Here is a 22,768-nt window from a genome sequence, read left to right on the forward strand (position 1 = left end):
ATATCATATGGAAGGAATTAAAGGTTAAAAAGGTTACCACAACTAGATGGCAGCAAAGACATTGTGTGACTACACTGATTAAACAACTGCTTTTTCACTCATACATGTAATTAGACCATCCTCTGTTATCCATGTCATTATCCAAAAATAAATGCATATTAAGAGAAACACCAAGTCTGCTTAAGTAGTCTGAACAGATGACTTTAGAAAGAATTCCTAGATTTAGAATAAGCTTCAGATAAATATGACTTACTTTTGCTGTTGTGAATTGCAACCAGCCACATACTTTCAAACTGCAAACTCCACTTTCCTACATAAGTCCTGACACAACTTGCTCTACCACGATTTAACTGAGACAAACTCCTGACAAACATTTAGTTTCCTGAAGAAAAGAAGCACAAGTTTTGACTGTTACATCTAAATACCTGCACTGTGCTGTTCAACCTTTCATACAAAGTATGAAACTGCTGGGAAATGCCATATATTAGAATTGTATTCAGTGCAGTTATACACATATCAACATATTAAAAAATCGTAACTCTACCCTAAAAATTTTGCCACAAAGTTTGAATGCATGATTTATATTTGGGCTCATATATTTAAAACTTGGTTTAAAATACACTGACAGTAAAGAAAACTTCAGAAATCTAACAGAAGAGTTACTTATAGCAACAAACATGTTTAGCACATAAGCAAATCTTACTCAGCTATCAGTTGCTAAGGAAATGAGAATGGAAGACTGTGGGCACGAATCAAAAAAGGTCATGGCCAAATTTTACTCTTGGATGCAAATACGTAGCAGTCAGTTAAGAACAAGCACTGAACTACACCTCAGGATAGACTTTTTTTTTTTGCCCTGCAGAGTTAAAAATTCACCTAACAGGAAATAACTAGGCAAAGGTATAAGTTTAACTGACCAGGAAATTTGGATTCACAGTAACTGGAGCAGAAATTATCATCTAATTCATCCCACTTACTTTCTTGCATTTTTTTCCACTAAAAAACCCTCATTCTAGATATCTAAAAATATATAATGAGCTCACCTGTAAAGAGAAGAACTCTTTAGTTCAAATAACTTCCTGTAGGGGAAAAAAAAAAAATCAGCATTAAAAACGCACAGAACAATAAAAACAAAAGTAAGGGTACACTTGGATTTTCCTACTCTCCCAGAGATATGACGCAACACCACACTATAGGTAAACACACCTGCCCATGTACACACACACACACAGCTAACTTGTTAAAATAATCTCATTCTTACAAAAGGAAGGACACAATAATCATCCACCTCCCTCATAATATCCAGCAAGAAACACACAGTGAGTAACAACTTCAAATCTGTAAGGGACAATTGCTTATATACAACAGAACACACATGGTGATAAAGAAATATATTAAAAGATGAAAGTTACTGACAATAAAAAACACAAGAAATGCAAAGTCTCATTTATCAATTTTAAAACAATTTAACAAAATCTATTACAGTCCCTCGAATTACAGCCATAAAACTAAGTCAGGAACACAAAATGATTATACACTCGTAGAAAATCTGAAAAAGGACCACATGAATAACTGAAACATAAGTATATGCCAACAAAACATAATTATTCCTTTGAGAAGTAAAACAAGCATCTTAAAAAGTTATAGTATAAACAGGTATTATCTTGTACAAGCAGAAAATAGAACACAAATCTACCTTTTATTATTAAAGCAAACAAAAAGGCAAGTTATGTTGCAGTTTGTCTAAAACAAAGAACTTTCATAAAACTATCCAGCTATCAGAATTATTTGAGAAAAAGATAACTGGGCACTTGTTGTCAGCACAAAAATATAACATTTAAAGGAAAGTTTATCTTAGCATGTTAGACTTAAGAATTTTCACCACTGAACTGACGATTTATTTTGCTTTGAACAAGGTTCTAGTAGCTTACTGGTATTTCACCATTTATTCCAGAGTTTCCAGAGTTTCACCAGTATTCCAGAGATTAGAACAAACAAACAAACAACACAACCCTACTAAGTATCCAAGTATTCAATAAATACTAGTAATCCCATTATATAAGACTTATAAAAAAAAAAAAAAAAGACATAGTTCAAATTATGGAAATAAATATCTAGCTATAACTTTATAAATATTTAAATAAAATTCTGTTGAGTATGGATTAGCCGCCTAAATATACAACTAAACTAAAAAATCCATTGTCTTAAATTCAGAAACATAGATCAGAAAGACAAGCTCATTTGTTGAAAGTTATAGTCCTACATACCACTTTTAGGGCAAACTCAAAGCACGCTATTCCCTGCTTCCCAGAGCTCTGTGTCAACTAGCCACGTTTCTTTGGTTAGTTAATGATTGATAGAAATAAAACTTATTTTTCCTCAGATTCAAAGTATTCCAAAGGGAAAACACACTTATGCTTACAGATTAACTGATTTCTGTAACAGTTGCAATCTTCCTCAAATCCTTCACCATCACAAGAAGCATGCAGTGCCTTCTCCCTCTCCAGAATAATGCTTTTCAGCCTGCAGGCCCCAGGCTCTGTAAACAGCTGAGGAAAGGCAGCTAAAACTGCAAACTCGTATTTCCTTTACAGTCAAAAGCATATAAAGAGATTTACCCTTCTGCTAGAAAATTTAATGGACTGGAAATTGACAGTCCTTTATCTACAGACAGATGTTACTGATCCCTAATACAGTACGTAGATTATTTTCCGAGGCTGTAAGACGACATCCTATTCAAAAGCAAAGATAACATATTCCTGTTATTTCCCAAAAGCTAATCCTTAGACAAACTTGAAGCACCTGATATATTAAAACTGTGTAATTGTTTGGCCTATTTGGTCCCTTTCTATGCAGTTGGTTTTACTTAATTTCTTAATCTGCTCCTCCTGATTTTTGAGAAACTCCTCAACATAATATCCAATTGTATGACCTAAGCATTTCCACTGCTGTGATTTGTGATTCATGAAATTAAAAGTATTACCATTGTGTAATTACTACAACACTTGTCAAATTGTTTCAGTCACTCATACCTCCCATTCCGCACTAAGCAATGCTGTGAACCACTATTCTCTGCATACATCTGACCTCACATTGAATTTCAGTGGCGATGTGACTAAATGTAGTTTTTCACTTTGGCAGATTGAGTGTTATAGGTGAAACGTTACTCCTAAAGTAGGATGCCAATTTAGGGTAATATTAGATAATTTTAACTACTGAGTAACATAGCTCTTGCAATTATGGCATGCTGGGGTAGATTTACAGTTCAGAAAGCTTAGTAAGCCCTTAGCATAACTGAAATTTCTTCACTGTCTTGCCCTGATGCTACAGACATAATTCATGTCATCAACAACAAAAGAAGAGATGATTTTTACTTGGTAGATAGAAGCAGATTTTTTTCCTTTTTCTTTTACAATATTTAAGTATTTAATTAAAAAACTCAGAATCCTCTTAGAGAATCCTCTCTTTGCAATCCATGACTGAGTGGTTGTGGAAAACAGACTGAGCTACTTTGGTAAACATTTTGAAACACCTCTCTTTTCACATCATATTCACTAGCACAAGAACGAAGTGAGATAGAGCAGAGGGAAAAAAAACAACAACAAACTTTTTTAACACTTAGCTGAATGGGAAGGGACTACTGATATGTTTTTGTATAATGTATACATTTACAAATGTAATGAATAGGCAAGAAGTCACCTACATTGATATCTATTGTGAATAGGTCTCCAAAAACCAAGTGATTTTTAAGCCTTTTCTTTGTTTGTTTACTGTTCTGGCACTGTTTTTGTGTGTTTCTTTCTCAGTTGGCTATATGCAAGTACTTCAACAAACAAAATGTTCCTAACAGTCAATCTGCATATGTTTCTTTATGATTTTTTTTTTTTTGATTGAAAACAAAAGAACAGCATGCTTTTATATTTACCTATTGCACAACTCAGTACTTTTCCACTCTCTTTCCTATTAAAGTAATTCCACTACTAGACTGAATATAGCCCCACAGAATCCATTTTGGTCTGTTAGCTCAAGGACTCCCAGAACAAAATTAATAATAACAACAACTCTAATTATGCCATTACATACAAATGTGCTGAGACAGCCTTTGAGAGTTCATGAGTAAACAACAATTGTAAAACAAACAAACAAAAAAAGCCTCTGTAATAAAATATAGTATAGTATGCAGATAATATACCACAATGGCTCAATCTGGAGCTGTAACAAACAACAACAATGCATTTAAAATATTTATTATGGGCTTTTTTTTTTTCTTTAATTGCAAGTAAAAAAATCCTCAGGGAATATTTAAAGCAAAAAAAAAAAAAAAAAAAAAGAAACAAAAAAGCAAATAAAAAAAACCTTTATATACTTTAGAAGTTCTATCAATAAGCTGATTTATAATCAATAAAAATAAAAAACAATGAACATTACATCTGAGCAAGCACTCCTTTATAACCCACCTCATAGTGCCAGATTACTGCAGCAAACTGTGTCCTGTGCTCACAGAGTTATTGCATCTGCTGGAACACTACAGGTTATCCTCACGATGGCTGGAGTATCAACTCAGATTTCCAGCTTTCATTCTCAGTTTCTCCCTTTGCGTACCGGTGAGTATGTTAACATTCTTACAATAGCTTTATATAAGCAACAGAACACAGATCTCTGTTATTAATTCAGACTTCTAAAATATAAAAATATTTGTTATTGTGAAATGTCCTTCAATCATACTTCAATTTTCATAGTTTTAATAAGGAATACCTAATTAGAACCATCACTTTAGAACTATGATGTGCATTCAGTTGACTTTATGTAAATAGGCAAACAGTTAAAAACATATACTAACATTAAATATAGCCAAATTGCAAAAACATACGATCTGACAATGTTGTCATGTGCTCTTTCAAAGAGTGCATAGGACAGAGTGCAGCAGTCAGTACAGTAAATTCTTTTGATGCAATCCCAGGTCAAAGCTGTAAACATTCCTAATTGCAGTTTCTTGCAAACCTTTTGTTCATTTCAAGTTTTTATTAGCAAGTTGCACTGGGCTTTCCCCTGTCATTTTTTTCCACCAGTCACAGATAGTATCATCATCCATCTTTAACTCCTTTGGCTGTTCAAAACTACTCATAAAAATTTCTTCACTAGATTCTGGGTAGTAATCCTTCCTTGCAGTGCACCATGGCACCTTCCACATGCCATTTTTAGCAAGGCCCCCAGTGTATGATCTTGAGAAGCAGGTTGATGAAGAAGACAGCTATGCCTTAGTGGGATTTCCTGCAGGTTTTGGATCATAACCATATAGGAAAGTAGCTGCTATTACAAGGATGGCTCCGAAGAAAAAGACACTGAATAGAATAGGAATGGAAGAAAAAAAAAGAAGTTAGCTGGTTTTAGTTAACGTGATTTTATGTAATACAGTCAAAGAAAGAATAACAATCCTGTGGGAACATAGAAAGAATAAATTATATTAATACCATTTCTAATGAAAAAAATGTCCACATATTTCTTGGAGAAGAATGCAGGAAAAAGTTGAAATAAAAGATCTGCATCCAGATAAGCAAAGTAACCTTTAATTATATTGACATATTCTGAAAATTAAACATAGTTTCATGGAATAACTGTCAAAGGTAATCAGACTGATCTTTCATTTCTATTCCTTTTGACTAAAACTCTATGCAAAATACAAGCAGAAGCTAAAGAAGTGCAACTCCTGTAGCCACCCAGCCATTTTTAACATCTGATATACATCATGCCATTGAAGCTAAATGTAGCTTTGAAATCCAAACGTGTTAAAACTAGTTTCTGGTGCCCAAGAACCAGTTGCAAGTCAGTCTATATTTAGTTTTGGCAGCTGCAAGAGTATTTATGTAAGGAAAAGATAATAAGGACACTTTTGCATTGTGACAGAGGCCTTTCAAGTTGTTTCAGTAGTTATCAGTACACCTTTAAGGAAAGAACCTTGCTGACAACCTGATTTTCTGAACCAAACACTAAAAAAAAAAATGTGGTACATGGATAATCCTTCAGAGAATACAGTTTGCTTATTTCGGATATGATCTATTGCAGGACATTCAAGCACTTAAGCATTTTATGTCTCATTATCCCAATCAAAAATGCTTGTTCAAGTGAGAGGAACAATTAGGAAGTTCACATAAATTCAGTTGGCATAAGAACATACTAAATATTAAGTTTTATTAAATGAGATGGGTTCAAATTTTACATGCTGTGAGTTTGCTCTCCTTCATTTAATTATTCAGCAATTTCCATTTTCATCCTGTTTTCAAAGGCTGATAAGTTACTTATTAATTTCTATTTGAGCACATAGAACTTCTTATACCACTTTCCACATTTATTTCAGTAGGAGGGTATTCAGACTAAGTCTGATATGTCCCATTTTTAAACCCTAATAGTTAACTCTAGTTCCTTTTTTGAAAGTTTAAACAAACTCCTGCTAACACTGTGTATACTACTTCTGGGTAAAAAGTTTATATCAGAAATATTTTTATACCTTGAATGCGTAGTATATATGATAAATTTATGTTCACCATAAGCAAAATCCTATTAATATATTTGAAATTAGAACATTACTTTTACATTCCATACCTTAAGAAAACAATCACTCCACAATCTATCCATGTACAAAACACAGCTCCTAAAATATTATTCACAAAACTTGATGTATTGCACCTAGAAGCATATAGCATTTTTCTCTTCATCTTAGGTCTTTAATGGAGTACTGTTTTTAGGAAAAAAACAAAACAAACACAAACACACCCCTGGCTTTGGGCATTTGGGTACCTACTAATCACTGCAGTGTAATTTTGTGTCTATGCTTGGAATGATCTCTTCTAGGACTGTTTAGTGACTGGATGAGAAGCAGTATAAATAGATTACCATCACTACTGTTGTTCAGTCATAAGTCATCTTGCCATGAGGTGACTTGTGGAAGATACATCAATTTAGAAGACAAATAATGAACAAGAGTAATCCCTTTGTCCCAGTCTTACTCAGAACTGACAGACAAGGAGAAACTGGTTCCCAGAGCAGAGCCAAACACAGTGCAAGGCAGGCATCAGATTTAAAGAAGAATGAGCTGAACAAACTGAGGGAGAGCAGATAAAAAGAAAAGAATATAGAGCCCGGAAGAGAGAGGTTTGTCAAAAGTTGAGATTTGAGGTTCAATTATTCCTTATCTGTGGAGGGGCTCTATCTTACAAAAAACTTAATCTTGATGAGTATACTGCAAAGTTTTAGTACTAGTTATGTTACGAAACTAAATTTTTCTGTGGAAGTTGAATCTACCTATTTTATAAGGTTGGCTTAGCTTGTTTCATTTATTTATTGTTGCTGTTATATCTGATAAGCATTAAGTTTTCAATCAGTGCTTCCTTTCATACATGTGAAAAATAATTCTTACCTTGTAGGGACAAAATCCTGAAGCCAGAAATAGGAGATCAATGTTGAAAGTATAATAGAGAGAGAAGTTGCAAATCCCTTTAAAATGTTGTCTGCATATTTTATAACAGCAGCAATCACCAGGCCTCCAAGTGCCTGAAAAATATTGAAGTTTGAATTTGCAACACAATAATTGCACTGAGTATCTATGTTAACAAAATAGTCATGTTTTAGGAAAAGCCTTTGTCTATGTCTAGAAATGTTACAATTGTTTTATGTTATGTTAATCCACTTTATTCCCCAATAAAGAAGTTGTTTATCATACTACAATTATTAAAATTAGCAGAAAACACTTGTACTATACATTTTTAGCTGTAAGAGAAAGAGCACATATGTATTTAAAATATATATATATTTTAAGCATTGCAAATGAAATAATGCTTACATAGAATTATGTTGCACAACAATGCAACATAATACCTGCTCTGAATTTTCCAAGTTTTTACTTAGAAGCTTGTTCTAATAGTCCTACATCAGACTTTTGACTATAGACATCCCAGTAGCTTCACCTACACTCATTAATTTCCTCTGCTACTTATAGAAGGGTAAATCTCCCAATCACAGAAACATAATATATCTTACCTGTAGAACAACAACTATCCAAGTAAGTTTATTATATCCTTGAAAAAATCCATCTTTTGACAGTTGCTCTCCATCATATATATATACACCCATCAGTCCAAATATGCTGCCAAAGAATCCTGGAAGTACAAGATTAATTTAAAAGTTTCAGGTGAAAAACATGCAAACAGGTTTCAAGTCCTCAAGCACTGCTCACACACACCTGATTTTAAAGTAGGACTGCTACTTGTAACATCACCACATCCAAATGCAATGTTCAGATAGATAATTTCTTTTAAAAAGCAATTTTCTACACTTATCAGAAGTTTCGTCTGTCTCCACTAGGAGTTTTTCATATGCATATCTTTGATTGCTTTCTGCTGGAATGAGGTGACTTGTCAGTTCACTTAGTTTAATAGCAGAGATGATGTCAAAAGAAGCAACTGAGATGAGATTAAAAAGTTTATAATTTGGTGAGTATGGTTTTCTACTGTTAGGTGGAAAATTTTTCTATAATCCCCTCAGGAATTAAAGTGATGGAGACATCTCCTCTATGACTGATCTAGGCTCTATTCCTCTCCATTCTGTGAAAAGCTGACCACTATTTTCACTGTATTTCCTTCCATCTGAAAAGAAGGACATTGTTTTGAGTGAAATAAGACCTTCCAATTGACACAAAATACTTCTTTTTGGAAACATAATTAAAAATTCAGATTTGATTCACACTAAACTAATTACTTCTCTTTTTTTTTGATTGATTGATCTGCTAAAATAGAGAAAGGAATGATAAAGCAACTGCTTACACATTCCTAGTAAGATACTGGTATGTATTTAAAAAACTACCCAACTTTTGTGTCCATTTTTTCTGCAATCTCTAAGAATATGAAAATGAAAATTAGGTTTGTTGTAAGGTTTTTTTTGTTGTCTGTGTTTTAAGTAAAGCTCTATTTCAAAGCTCTTGCTTATGATTGACTTGGTCCTGAATGACAATGTCTTAAGTGAGTAGCTACCTGGCACTCACAGGAAAGATACACCGAGGTGTTCTTGAAATTAACTCTGCTGCATTAATATCTAGGCTCTAGCAGAACTACTTTGGAAAGAGAAAGCATTCCCTTACTGATAGGTGCACAATAGGTAAGAACATTAAAAGTTAGGATGAAGGTTTGTACAGACGTACATACAGTTATTTGATGATTATTCAGACAATTAAACTGATCTTTGTACTGAAATAATAATAAATTCATTACCTCATCTTTATTTGTACACATGCATGCTTTTTTCTTGTATTAAAATTGCCAACCTATAAAAACTGCCTATCCAGACAAGAGAAAAAAAATCTCTATTTTAAAATAGGTCTCAAAGCATTTATTTAGGAAAATATTTTATTTTAATGTTCCATGTTTAATGTTGAACTCTCCAACAACAACAACAACAACAAAATATATATATATAGACGAAAAGATACTGTATGTACTTATCTGATTAATCTGTGCAAAAGACACACAGGATACACAAAATCTGCATAAGATAATATTCTTTAGAGCATATTAAGTAAAATTCAACTGACAGATTCTGTGCAAACTTACAAACACTATAAAAAAGTTAAATCATGAACTAGGTTGACAGCAGAAAGCAATTCCTAGAATTCTATCTTGCGCACTATTCATTTATAAAGTACATTTATGCAGACCGCTACATGTTTTTGATATTTCGTATTTTTGTGCATTTATTTTAAATCAGAATGTAGTATTCCTGCTCTAAGAGATAACTAAAATTAAACTTACCAAGCTGAATGTTTCTTATCCACACAGACTGCTTAGTTTCCTTTAAAATTTTCTCAAAATAAACGCCTGCAAATCCACTAGAAAAGCATGCTATAAGAACTGCCATCAGGCCTACAAACTGAGATCCTGCTGAATGCTCCTTAGCAGCTGTTGCTTGAGAGTCTGAAGGCCACTGGATGTAAAAACAGTTATTCAAACGTACTGTTAAAATCAAGTCACGAGCATCTATAGAATGAAAGTTATTTTTTTAAGCAACAGTAATAATTACTAAATGCAGACATGATAGAAAACTTTTGTATTTTGCATCACAAATACTTCTAAAGAACTTCTAAAGAAAGACATAACTTTTCTTACTATATTTTTGTAAGGAGTATAGTTGTGCCTCAACTGGGAGAAAATCCATCATCTTAAACACGTCCAGGATTTTACCTGCTATTTTGTATAAGCCAGCACCGACCCTGAACTCCAGCACAACCCATCGTGGTCATTCATTGTCACTGACTTTTGCCACTTGTCAGTTGGTTACCTCTTCTATACACAAGTATAAGTCAGGACACCACTTAGCCCAGACGTCTTTGAGATGTGATGAATCGTCTTAGGTACGTGCATCTCTCTCATGATTTTGCGTACAACTAAACCAAGCTACACTTTGTGAAATATGTATTTAATGCTAACAATAAAATGTAGTGCAATAGACAAAAACAGACTGAAAAGTCTCTTAATTTCTGTCAGGATGTTTTGCTCTTATTTTTAGTGATTAAAGTGGAAAAATCCATAAAATTTAATCCTTAGTTTTCCTTTTCATCATTAAGATTCACAATAAAAATTTCTAGAATACCCTAAAATCCACCAAAAACTCTTAAATAGACTCTTATTCCACAGTCCCTCTAAAAACGACAAATTCCTATACCTCCATCATTTGGAAAAGATTTTGCTCTTGAAAAAATTCAAGTCAGTTTGCCATGCTGAAACCATACATCATAAGGTGAGCAGCAGGACTGTGCTGTCACAGAAGATCTGTGAATCCAAACTGCTGATGTCAGAAGCAGTTAGAACAAATACTTATATAGCTGTTATTTTCAGGCTAATCCAGAGTCACAAGAACTCAAGAAGAGCTGTTATCTTTTGCCTTTGAACCATTTCTGGTCTCCTCCACCCATGGCCAGTTATGGTTTGTAGCTCCTGGCTGTACTCTGGTACCGGTGTGCAGCTGCTACAATCAGGAAGCTGTACAATCAGTATAGAAATGCACGTTCCTTGAGTAAACATATCATATTTATTTACCTGCACAAATGCCACTCCTGTCATCAAAATTACTAACGACAGCCACTGGTATATACCCAATTTCTTGCTTAACATGGACACAGAAAATAGTGCTGTGGTAAGAATTTTCAGTTGATATGTAACCTAAAAGAACCAGAAACACTTATTACCATGTAATTCATGTTTGTTTTTTGAAACTTACAGAGCAATCCAGATGTACAGTACCTGGTATGTGGCTGCATCTAGGTTTGACAATGCTACATAGAGCAAGTTATTCTGAAGAGTATAAATTCCTGAAGGAATGGCAAGTTTAAGAGTCTCCATGGGTTTATTAAGAATTTCGTCATGTAGCACTCTGTTCAGGGTCCGTAAATTGCACTCTACCAAAGAAACACAAAAATAGACTCATGGACTAAATGGAGAAGAGAAAAAAACAAAAAGCAATGTTCTGTTCTTCAAGATTAATAATTTCCCCCTTTTAATATCTATCACTGCTATCACAAACCCAAAATACTACATAATAATTGTCTTTCATAAACCTGAAAAATGTCTTGGTGTAGCCTGGAATATCAGAACTAGAACAAGCTCCCTGGTAGAAGCGGTTATGGGACTGAGCTTGCTGGAGTTCAGTAAGCGCCCGGACAATGCGCTCAGACATATGGTCTGATTTTTGGGTGGTCCCGTGTGGAACCAGGAGTTGGACTTGATGACACCTGTATGTCCTTTCCAACTTGGGATATTCTATGATTCTATTAATTATTCAACTGATGTTAAAATAAAGCTTATTCATAATAAAGAGTACCGCCTACATGATTTATGAACAGGCAATGATATTTTTAAACTGTTGAAAAGCTAATGCACATGTCAAGGAACTGGATAAATGCAGTATAAAATGTACAAAATGAGAGTAAATCCAACTATCCTGTTATTTTGTTTTGTTTTGTTTGTTTTTTGAGCTTAAAACTGCATTTCTTTTTGTATTAATGAAATTGCTATTTCCCTCCTGTACCTGTGTAATTTAGTTATAGGCTTCTACATTATCATTCCTGCTTCAGACATGCAGCTTTTCATTTTGTCCTACTTTTATTTACAAATTTCTTAAAATATCTGAGCAAAAAACAAGCCTCAAGCTGCTAGTAGAAAATTTATTCTTGTACACCTGAGTATGCATAGTTATCTAAAGAGAACTCGCTTCCGCAGACACGATATTCTATTGGGTGTGCTGAGGAGTGAAGTATGACTACAGTCTTCCCAAGGCTGTCTCTTTAATGAGAAAGCAAAATGCTTTTTTTGTGAGCCTCTACTCACATGGCTGCCTTGCAGTTGCTATTACAATACAGCATATTGATTAACAAAATTACTTGGTGCAAAATTGAATACATACTGCTGTCTTTGTAGACCAATAGAACACAGGACAAAATCTTCAGAAGTTCAGCAAGAACTACTGCAGTAGAGGACAAGTAACGAGGTCCCTCTTCTTTCAGTGTCCGAGAGTAACGCATTGTCAGCACTAAACTTGTGGTCTGAAAAACCAGGATGCCCAAGGAAAGGTACTTTAAGTTGGTAGACATTTCTTGATTATTTTCTTCCTGAAATAGAAAACAAATAAACTAACAACCAACAAATCAGGTTTAAAATTTAATACTGCAGATGGACATTTTCATTTGGAATCAGCATATTAAGTTACCCAGAGACCTCTCCACCAAAGGTAAACAACCAATGTAGTCTGATATTCCAAGAGAAAAATGAGATTAACACTTCAAAAGCGCTTTTAAATACATGATTAGAATGGATTGGCAATTACAGAAATATTCCTTTTAATTTCTCATCTGTAAAAAAGAATAGTCAAATAAGGACCACTAACTTACAGTTACCTTTCCAAATACTGGTTTCACGAAATAAATCTTTTAAGTTAATCCAATCACAGATCTCTTTACACAGAGGAAGGCTCAGAAGACATCTTTGGAATAAAAAATAAAAAACCCCATACTGCAGTACTGCAGAATACCCAGTATCCCCACAGTAACAAGCTATCCCCAGAATGGAATGCCTTCTCATTCTTCCACCTCTTCAAAGTTTTTCAGTTGCAATTTCTGCTTTGACAGATAATACAGCATCAGCATAAAACTGAGTCAGGACTGTCCTGACAGGGTTTTCTTTGCACTTTGCTGCCAATTAACACCAAGTTAATGTAAGAAACTAAAAGCAATGCTTCTGGAGACACAATATATTATAAGGATATATTACCACTGCTACTCAGAACATTGTATCATTTTCTGCTGTTATGCATGTTAATTACGAAGATTACCCATACGCAGAAAAATTCTTCATAAAAAGATTAACAATAACTGCCTTCACTACCCACTCATTCAGAAAACAGAGTTATTTTTATAATGACAAAGCAAAAGAAAACCAGTAATTTAAAGAAAAGTAGTAACGAGTCAATACATGGCATGCAGTTCTTATTTTCAGAAGCCTAAAGCTGATATGTGTAGTACATATTGGATGCCTATGCCAGAGCTGTCCCTGTGTATGTTTCACATCTACAGGTACACGGAGCTTGACTCTTAACTATCTACTTTTGTACCCACTGCTGAAGCATGTGCTTATACCTCTAAGTCCTCTGCAACTGAAACCAAAGTGTTTCTTCACTGACACGACTTCCCTAGTTCAACAGGAATTTTTTCAGAGATCTTTAGAGCTGTGTTATTCAAATATTCCTAACCTGCCCTAACCTGTCTCTAAGCTTCAGGAGATTTTCTCCAGTCAAGCATACAAGGTCACAAAAATATCTAGACAGCATCAGTATTTCAGAGACACTGCAGTAACCTGCCAACAACTACTAACTGCCAAGTCACAGAGATGTGAAGTACACACTCGTATCCTATCCTCGTATCCTATAAATTTGTTTACTTCAGAAATTGTATGGCTGCAAAAATATTTGTAAAAGCTTACTAGCAAAGGAGAAAGAAAAGGATGCCTGGATGCAGAAACAGAGGAAGCAATATGCAATAATTCCCTTAAGGAAACTTAACAGAAGACGCTTTTGTAATAACCATGACTTCAATTACCTCACTGAAGAAACAAATACTGTACGTGCAGAGGACGTATATAAATCAGTATAAATCAGACAGAAGTATAAAGATGACAGAGAAGCAAACTGCAGCCAAAACTCACTATTTACTAACTTTTTCCAAATAATGGGTTCTGATGGAATAACCCTTTACATGAAGATAACTGAAATTATGCACCCCCAAGAGCCAAATTAAGACGATCTTTTAGACAGGGAGAAACACATTTGTAGCAGGTATTTGCTATAGCTGTAAACAAGGATGAGAAACAGAAGCAGTTTCCTTGAAGAGCTATAGAGGGACATAAAAGGTCAGAGCTCATACCCTAGAGAAACACCAACAGAACAGAGAACAGAGACATAGAAAAGGAAAAAAAAAAAAAATACACCAAGAGAAAAGACAACTGAATTTCATAAAAAGGTCTGTCTGTGCTACTGGAGAAAATTGACAGTAAAATGAACATTTAGATGCCAACACACACTGTTTCTTCCAGTCATCCCATCTACTTAATTTTTATTATTGAGACTTGACAATCTGGATACAGGAAGAACACACAATGATGATCAACAACAAAGTCTTGTAAAAGCACACTTACAAATGTTTCTTTTCACTTTTCAAAATGCTCCTGAACAAAATACAGATAATTGGAACACATCTTTGCTGAACTAAGACTAAAACATTTGCATTTTGTGAGCCTGAAAGTGACAAAATATTTTAGGACTTACTCAGAGCTCAGAGTTCAGTAACTTAACTGAAATAGGTCACAAGAACAAGAACTAACACACGCATTTCTTGCTGACATACAACCATCTATTTATGAAGCTGCTTACAATGTTAAGGTGTATCACCAATACATAGTTTATGAGCAATTATCAAAACATTCAATATGGAAACATAACAACAAGCACAACAGTTTAATAAACCCACCAGAGAAGCTATTAGGAACACGTACCACATCATCACCTTGAGCTATAGTATTTTCTTGATCAGCAATCATGACAAAGAAAAAATAAAGGAACTTCTCCCACAGTAACACCATCAATTTAATCTTGCTTCCAGGAACACAGCCACAAATCCACTTTGTCCTATTCACCACGCAGCATTCTGAAGCCAGACAACGTGTCTCTAAAAAGCGCCAGCAGCAGAACACATTCCTTCACAACAATTCACCAAAGCAGCTTTAGAGTTTCCAAAATTCACACCAACTGGACTCCAAGAGTCCAGCTTGAGAGCTGAACATAGATCACAAACTCTCTTCTCAGTGGTCAGCATGACAGGTTGGCAGAGAACAAGCAGTTTCATGTGGAACTAAAGCTAATTGCTTCACAAAGCAGGAACTGCATACTTCTGAAACCTACGCACACCAATAAAATTACCACCCTCTGCTGAGCACACACAATACCTTATCAGCTCTCATCGTCTCTCTTCCTCTTTTATAACAGTTACATATCAGCTCACAGAACTCGGTGCAAGTTGGGGACTGGATCCCAAAGAGGAGCTGAATACTGAACCTGACACAGCTGAACTGTGCAACTCAGCCCACAGCAGGGCTGGATTCACACATCGCTAGCAGGTAAGACACTCACCCAGCTCCTTCTACCCTCATTGCAACAGACTGTGCAGTCATAAACTAAGTTAAATACTGTCTTCAGTAACAGTCCACACCCTGACAGTCTTAAATCAATAACGAGATGACAGTTCCCAGCACACTGCTTGTACACAGTCACTCCCCCTAGGCTTCGATCGCTTACCTGCCTTTGGACAGACTACCCAGAGCTCTGCAGGCCACAAACTCGATTTACACCTGCTAGCTCGAAGGCTGGGAGTTCAGCTGTCACAGTAACTCTCAGGCCTTACTGGCTTCCTTATCTTCCTTTTATTAGCCCAGGTAAGAGAAAAAAGAAAAGGAACTGTTTGTATGTTGTTTACTTGGTAAGCCTTGAGATGCACCCTACAGCAATGTGGAACACAGGGGGAGAGGCCAAGGGCAGCCTGTGTGGCAAGTCACTGTGGGTGCTTTGTATAGCCTCTGTGCACACAGAGGTAGAGTGCAGAGGGATGCTACACAAAGAGCTGTTCTCCTCTAAAATGTAAGGGGAAAAGACCAGGAAAAGGATTTACAGGACAAGCAAATGATTTAACAAAAATCGGTACGCAATGATTCAGTTCATAAAAACATCACACTGCGTGAAGTTTTAAAAATATCTGTTCAAAAGGAAGGAGGTCTTTTTAAAGCGAAAAATCAGCAGTTTCCACTTAATAGCGTTCAGACAGAACTAATGAATTTCTGATTTGCAGGTTTCTATTTCCTTTAGTAACTTCTCTACAACAGGCTAACATTTCACACTTCAGGTTCTATTTTTCTATCATCAAGGTTCTCTCAGTGTCCCAAGTTATCCAACATTCCATGCTATATTTCATGAATTCAACCTGAAATACTAGAATTTTTTTCCTGCAGTCATCATAGCCAGCTAACTTTTAATTAACTTTATTAAATTTAATTGCATTTCTGAAACTTCAAAAATATATACTAATATATATATTATATATATACTAATATATATCATAGCTTCTAATGGCAACTAGCTCTTGATTCTTCCCTACCCTCTCACCTGGCAAGTTAGATCTGAAAACAAACAAACAAAAAACAACAACAAAAAAACACACAAAAGATCTTACGGATTCTTATGCTTCCCATGTTCACAGCGACAGCACTATATGGACTGCATTCCTCCCAGCCCATCCATAAAGTATTTTCACTGCTGAGGTTCCCTCAGCACAGAAGTTACTGCTATGTTTGCTCTTATTCTGCGTTACTATGAATGAGTTTAAGGTTGCCTAACCAAACAAACAGCACTCACATGTTATTTACAATACAGTGCTGAGCAAAATGAGACAACCAGACTCTTAAAAAAAATGCAGAAGTCATGAAGTTGTGTGTGCCAGTACACAAGTTCTATGTCTAGGACATGCCCGAAAGTGAATGCTGACCCTTCTCTAGGGCAGACTTGACCTAGCGCAGAGTCCACTAGCTCGCTCTGGTGAAACAGGCATGGACAAACATTCTGGGCATTCTCTTTGAAATCAGGATAGCAGATTAAAGAAACCAGACTGCATTCTCAGAAGGAATTTGAACCCAATACCAACGCTATTCCTACATGTCAACAAAGAGGAAAAGCACAAGAGGAAGGTGGGGTAAGAGCTAGCTCGCAGAACCTGAACAAAATATGGGCGTTTTGTTTTGTTTGTTTGTTTGTTTTCCCCCTAAAACTCTTCCTTCTATGCTCTAGCAGTGTCGTGCCTTCTTCCCAGTGCTGGACAACACACACATAACGTGGTACTTTCTGTACCACAACTGCATTTCTCGGAGGGAGATTCTACTCCATACATCTTTTTTTTCAGAAGCTACTGGACCCAACATGATCTTCTTTACACCTAACAGTAATAACTTCTGTAACAAATATTTTATGTATGTAAATAAATATCCTAGATGGAGCTGAGGGTGCAAAGACCATTCAGAATCTACTGAGTGCTGCTCAACTGGTTTCAGAACAGGATTTCACACACACAAATATTTAACCTCTATCATTCAACAACGCATTTCTCTTTTCCCTTTTGCTCCAAATGCGTCAATCTTTCATATATTGATCAACATTCCATTATAATTAATAATGCTGTAAACATTTGTATTAACCCCACACCCTCTCACTTTATAATGTCACCGTTTTCCATCTTCCCTGTACCAGGTATGGGCTTCTCCGCTGTTCCCCCCATAAGCAATCTGTAATTGTCAGCTTCCTCCCCACATACATACCACTTCTTCAACTAAACCACTGCAAAACACTTCATTTTAATACTTACCTTGCTCTTTCTCTTGCGTTTCAGTTTGTTACACATTCTTCTTGCTGGATAGTTTACAATGTATATTATTTTTCTTTGAGATTGTGTTCTTTTTAGGTGTTACAAAAACTAAATGCACCAGTGAAGTTTTCTCCTATCTTTTCTAGCAGAAAGTAACAACCTTGTTGTTTTTTTTTTCTTTTCTCTCTCAAAGGAAGGTTTCATTACAATAGCATTTTCAATTTCTCAACTTACATTTAAATAAATCTTAAGTTGTGAAGAGAAAATAAAAAGCATTCCTGTATTCAAAAAGTATTTGATGAGAAGGATATATCAAGTACAACACAGCAGAACACTGACAGAACTCTGGACCCTGGCCTTCAACAACCACACTGATACCTTTTAGCACCAGCAAGAGCATTTATTCTCAGATGGGTTACACATTAAAATGTAACTGCTGAAGACCAACCAATGATTTCTTCTCCACTTTGGTTCAGGTCATGGGCCAAGGACCCTGGAAAGCTGTACCAGTGATTCACTGACAAAACTGACATTGCCAAGTCCAACAAGGAAGATGCAATTACATATTAACTAACATCTATTTTCAGATAGTACTTCAACTTGTTTGGGAATCAGGTAAAGTTTTCTTCCATTTTTACAGAAATGCTGATTTTTTTTTTTTTTTTTTTTTTGGATGCCCTCAAGAAGAATTTTTTGTTTTCTTTTGTATGGAAAAAAAGTTACAATTCTAATCTATGTATAAAAGAGCAAAGTTGGGAATGGCAAATCCTAAATGTAATAAAAATCTTCACTGTAGCTAAATACTCTTTAACCCCATCTGTATCTGCCAAAAAACAAAAAATCCAAACCAAACCAAACAAAAAAACACAACACAAACTCCAACCAACAGAAACTTCACACTTTACAGCAAAGCTGAGAACCCAGATATAAGATTTTTCTGGACTGATGATAATTTGATGAGTGTTAAATAAATCACATACTGAGCATAAATATTCAGTGCTCCAGGAAGGCAGGCCCTCACTGAACTAAACCTAACATCAGTACTGCCTATAAGATAAATGATTTCTTATATGTGCACAGTAGAGCAATAGTTTTATATTGACTTAGGATATTACGTCAACGCCTGCCTGCCAGAACAGAAATTTGATACAACCTGCCTCTCTTTTTCAAACAGTACATACACTGCATTCATTGTACCGAACACGGTATGGAAAGATCCAGGCCATCACACTCAGGCAGTGAGCAAGAAGCCATTCAGTTCTGGGCTTTAGCTCAAATCCTGATTCTTCTGCAAGACAGGAGTGCAGCATTAGGCTGGGATGAGCCAGGTGCTACCCTGCTGCAGCTTCTGCAGATGCTTCAAGTCAGTGGCATGGCTAAATGTGAGGTGCTGAGAGTGAATGCCTAGTACTGCTGTGGTTCAACTGCAGCTTGCAGTTGAGCTATTGCTGAATCACTAGCCAGGTTCCTGACAATCCCTGGTATTTATACAAACTGGGAGAAGAACCCCTTGAGAGTAGCCCTGCAGAGAAGGACTTGGGAGCCCTGGTGGACAAGAAGCTGGACATGAGCCAGCAGTGTGTGCTTGCAGCCCAGAAGGCCAACTGTATCCTGGGATGGCTGCATTAAAAAAGGGGTGGCCAGCAGAGAGAGGGAGGTAATTGTCCCCCTCTACTCAGCTCTTGTGAGGCCCAATCTGGAGTACTGCATCCAGGCCTAGGGTCCCCAGTGCAGGAAGGATGTGGAGCTCTTGGAACGGGTCCAGAAGAGGGCCACTAAAATGATCAGAGGGCTGGAGCACCTCTCCTATGAGGAAAGGTTGAGGGAACTGGGCTTGTTTAGCTTGGAGAAGAGAAGGCTCCAGGGAGACCTTGTGGCCTTCCAATATTTCAAGGAGCATCAAAACTGGAGGGGGAACGACTGTTTACGAGGGTGAATAGTGATAGGACAAGGGGGAACAGTTTTAAACTAAGACAAGGGAGATTTAGGTTAGATATTAGGAGGAAGTTCTTCACACAGAGGGTGGTGATGTACTGGAACAGGCTGCTCAAGGAGGTTGTGGATGCCCCATTCCTGGAGGCATTCAAGACCAGGCTGGATGTGGCTCTGGGCAGCCTGGTCTAGTGGTTGACAACCCTGCACATAGCAGGGGGGTTGAAACTAGGATCACTGTGGTCCATTTCAACCCAGGCCATTCTGTGATTCTATGATGATTCTGTGATTCTTGTGCTACAGGCAATGCAGCCACCCTCAGGCATGGTCACGTATGAGTACAGAGTGAAAACAGATCTGTAGAGTTATTGCAGAAAGCCAGTAATTACAAATAAGTTTAGACAGCTAAACAGTGAACAGAAAGGGTCCGAACATTTGACAAGAAGGTAGAAATATTCAAATGGAAAAATTTCAATCTCCTGTCCATCTCACATTCTTAAGCTGGTTCCTAAGAGGTACACATCTTAAGAATCCCCCTCCGCTGCAAGCTAACTGTGCAGACTCCTGAGCTCCAGTTAGGGCACTAAGCCCGTGGAAGCACCTCACATACAGGCACAAACTGAGGTAACTGATGAAAAATAAGCCTAGGTGACAAGCAATTGAAGAATAATAGGAGAGGAGAAGCTACATCAAGCAAATCTGTCCCAGAGATCAGGAATGTGCTACCCTCATTTAAGAGAGCCAAATCCTCAACTACTTTAAGCAGATAAGTGATTTCATTCTCCTAGGTAGCCGATTAGGAGCCTGGAGCATCTCAAGCATGAGGAAAGGCTGAAAGATCTGGGGCTGTTCAGCCTGGAGGAGGGAAGATCTTACCAATGCTTATATCTACAAGGTGGGTTTCCAGGTGATGGGGCCAGGCTCTTTTCAGTGATGTCAAGCAACAAAACTAGGGGCAATGAGCACAAGCTGGAACACAGGAAGTTCCACACAAACATGAGGAAAAGCTTCTTTACTTTGAATACCAGAGCACTAGCACAAGCTGCCCAGAAAGGTTGTGGAGTCTCCTTCTCTGGAGATATTCAAAACCCACCTGGACACCTTCCTATGCAACCTATTGTAGGGAAACTGCTTCGGCAGAGGGTTGGACTTGATGACCCCAGAGGTACTCTCCCACAACTCCAAACCCTATGATTGTGTGATAACCAAGAAAAGGAATCAGGTCAGACAGGCAGCCTGTAGGATTGTAAGGGACATAGAGCAGCTTCAAAAAATATATTGCTCTAAATAAAATTTATACTTGCTACTACCACAGTCTATTCTCAAACCTGTATTTTCACTGCACATCCTACTTCCATGCATCTGAACACCATGCACCCAAAACCAGCAGATCCTTATCTCCCAGTACTGTAACTCTTACCACAAGTTCATACAATACCTAAGAATGGGTAATGGAATCAAAAAGTACAGTTTTTTGAAGGAATAGATTATTGTAAATCACTTTATCAACAGCTATCCTCTGCTTAATACTCACTCCACAGCCTGTGAAAATTATTTGGTAATGCTTATTCCTACGTAAAAGAAAAGCGCGTATTGTTGAGCTACAACCAAGTCCAGCAGAAGTCATCAGGTCCAGTTGTTCCAGCAGATGTCTACACACCTACAGCTTTTATGGAGTTCTTTGCTGGGAGCAATTGAACAGGCGAGGCCCACAGGCACTGCAGCACGTGCCAATGGGTAATGTGCAGTGCCTGTGAAGAAGGGCAGCCCCACAGATTTCAGATGAAGCAGCCTGTCAACTGACTGTTCCCAAACCCACTCTATCAGCCTGCACAGCAGCTCTCTGAGAAGTAAGGATTACCTTTGATCCCAATCCTTCTATGCAGAGGCACCGTACCACCCCAGCTTCCCGCTCTGGTGCTCCTTTGTAGAAGTTTGTTGCACACACTGCTTACACCTCAGATAACACAGCCCTCCACTGCAGAAAGCAGCCTCAATCTCTTCTACCAAATCAGTTCATGAAACTCTGTCCTGGCTTCCAACTCTTTGTCACTCTTACAACATACTTTACAGGATTCACTAAAACATGACACAACTGGCAGTCAGTACCTTTTGGCGTTTATCTTTCACCTTCCAATCTATTTCATAACACGTACCTTATCTCACTCGTTACCTTAGAATTTTAGGGTTTTTGTTGTTGTTGTTGTTTTGTTTGTTTGTTTGTTTAATTAAGCCCTGAGCTTTGTACGGCTGGAACCCTTCTCAAGCCAAACTCCCAGCCGTGATGCCGCGATGCCACGCACACACCTAAGCACGCAGCTCTCCCGCCCTTCCGCACCCCAAGGAGCCGGGCAGGTGAGGTGAGCCGCCCAACCCCGCTCCCCGCGGCCAGCCGTCTCCACACAGCACCACCTTCCCGCTCCCGCCCAGGCCACGCCGCTCACTGACACCTCTCGGTGTCCCCCCCTCCGTCCCGCCGTTCCCCTTTCTCACCCCGTCTGACCCCAGCCCTCCCACCAGCCCGCTTCCCATTCACCCCTCGACCCAGACGCCTCCCACTTCCACGCACCCCAGGCCGCCTTCAGGCCTCTGCCCCCAAACCTGCGCAGGGCGGCCCGGCCGGACTTCCGCCGCCGCCCTCGGACCAAGCCTCCCACCTGCAGCCCGGCCGGCACCCAACTCGCCTCTCACCGCCGGCCCGGCTCGCAGCAGCCACCGGGTGTTTCCGGGTGCAGTCCCGCAAAGGCTCCGGCTGCAGCCGTGGCCCCGCCCGCTCCGTTCCCAGGGCCGCGGTGTGCCTCCTTCCCGGCCCCGAGCCGCGCCGACGGAGCGCGGGAGGGCAGA

The 22,768-nt window shown here is 37.7% G+C and overlaps 2 protein-coding genes across 12 annotated transcripts in view; both read right to left on the bottom strand.

Moving 5' to 3' along the window:
* MFSD14A (major facilitator superfamily domain containing 14A) overlaps positions 1-4,595 on the bottom strand; it is a 21,230-nt gene extending 16,635 nt beyond the window's left edge. Inside the window, exons 1-2 of the mRNA XM_040704732.1 lie at positions 4,458-4,595; positions 1,044-1,079 (exon numbers count right to left, since the gene is read on the bottom strand). The gene's annotated coding sequence lies outside the window, so the exon portion shown is untranslated. The remainder of the gene's footprint in view (positions 1-1,043; positions 1,080-4,457) is intronic.
* SLC35A3 (solute carrier family 35 member A3) lies at positions 1,377-22,665 on the bottom strand. Of its 11 annotated transcripts, none has more exons than XM_015290624.4 (8): positions 22,616-22,665; positions 12,445-12,649; positions 11,286-11,440; positions 11,082-11,204; positions 9,798-9,969; positions 8,035-8,153; positions 7,415-7,548; positions 1,377-5,342 (listed from the first exon to the last, which is right to left on the bottom strand). In XM_015290624.4, the coding sequence occupies exons 2-8, from the start codon at positions 12,629-12,631 to the stop codon at positions 5,252-5,254; spliced, it is 981 nt and encodes a 326-aa protein (XP_015146110.1). In that variant the 5' UTR covers positions 12,632-12,649; positions 22,616-22,665; the 3' UTR covers positions 1,377-5,251. The 11 variants fall into 11 exon arrangements, with proteins under 11 accessions (XP_015146110.1, XP_015146108.1, XP_015146109.1 ...); XM_015290622.4 differs by having other exon boundaries at positions 22,609-22,665; XM_015290623.4 differs by having other exon boundaries at positions 22,582-22,665.
* Positions 22,666-22,768: the final 103 nt, after the last annotated feature.

Source organism: Gallus gallus, chromosome 8, assembly GCF_016699485.2.
Source record: "Gallus gallus isolate bGalGal1 chromosome 8, bGalGal1.mat.broiler.GRCg7b, whole genome shotgun sequence".
NCBI lineage: Eukaryota > Metazoa > Chordata > Aves > Galliformes > Phasianidae > Gallus > Gallus gallus.

Coding starts and splice junctions, on each gene's coding strand:
- SLC35A3 (XM_015290618.4), bottom strand. CDS start 15,170: ATGGTGTTACTGTGGGAGAAGTTCCTTTATTTTTTCTTTGTCATGATT. Junction 7,549..8,034: donor GGATAGTTGTTGTTCTACAG/GTAAGATATATT, acceptor AATATTTTTCAG/GCACTTGGAGGCCTGGTGAT. Junction 5,343..7,414: donor CAGGATTTTGTCCCTACAAG/GTAAGAATTATT, acceptor TATTCTATTCAG/TGTCTTTTTCTTCGGAGCCA.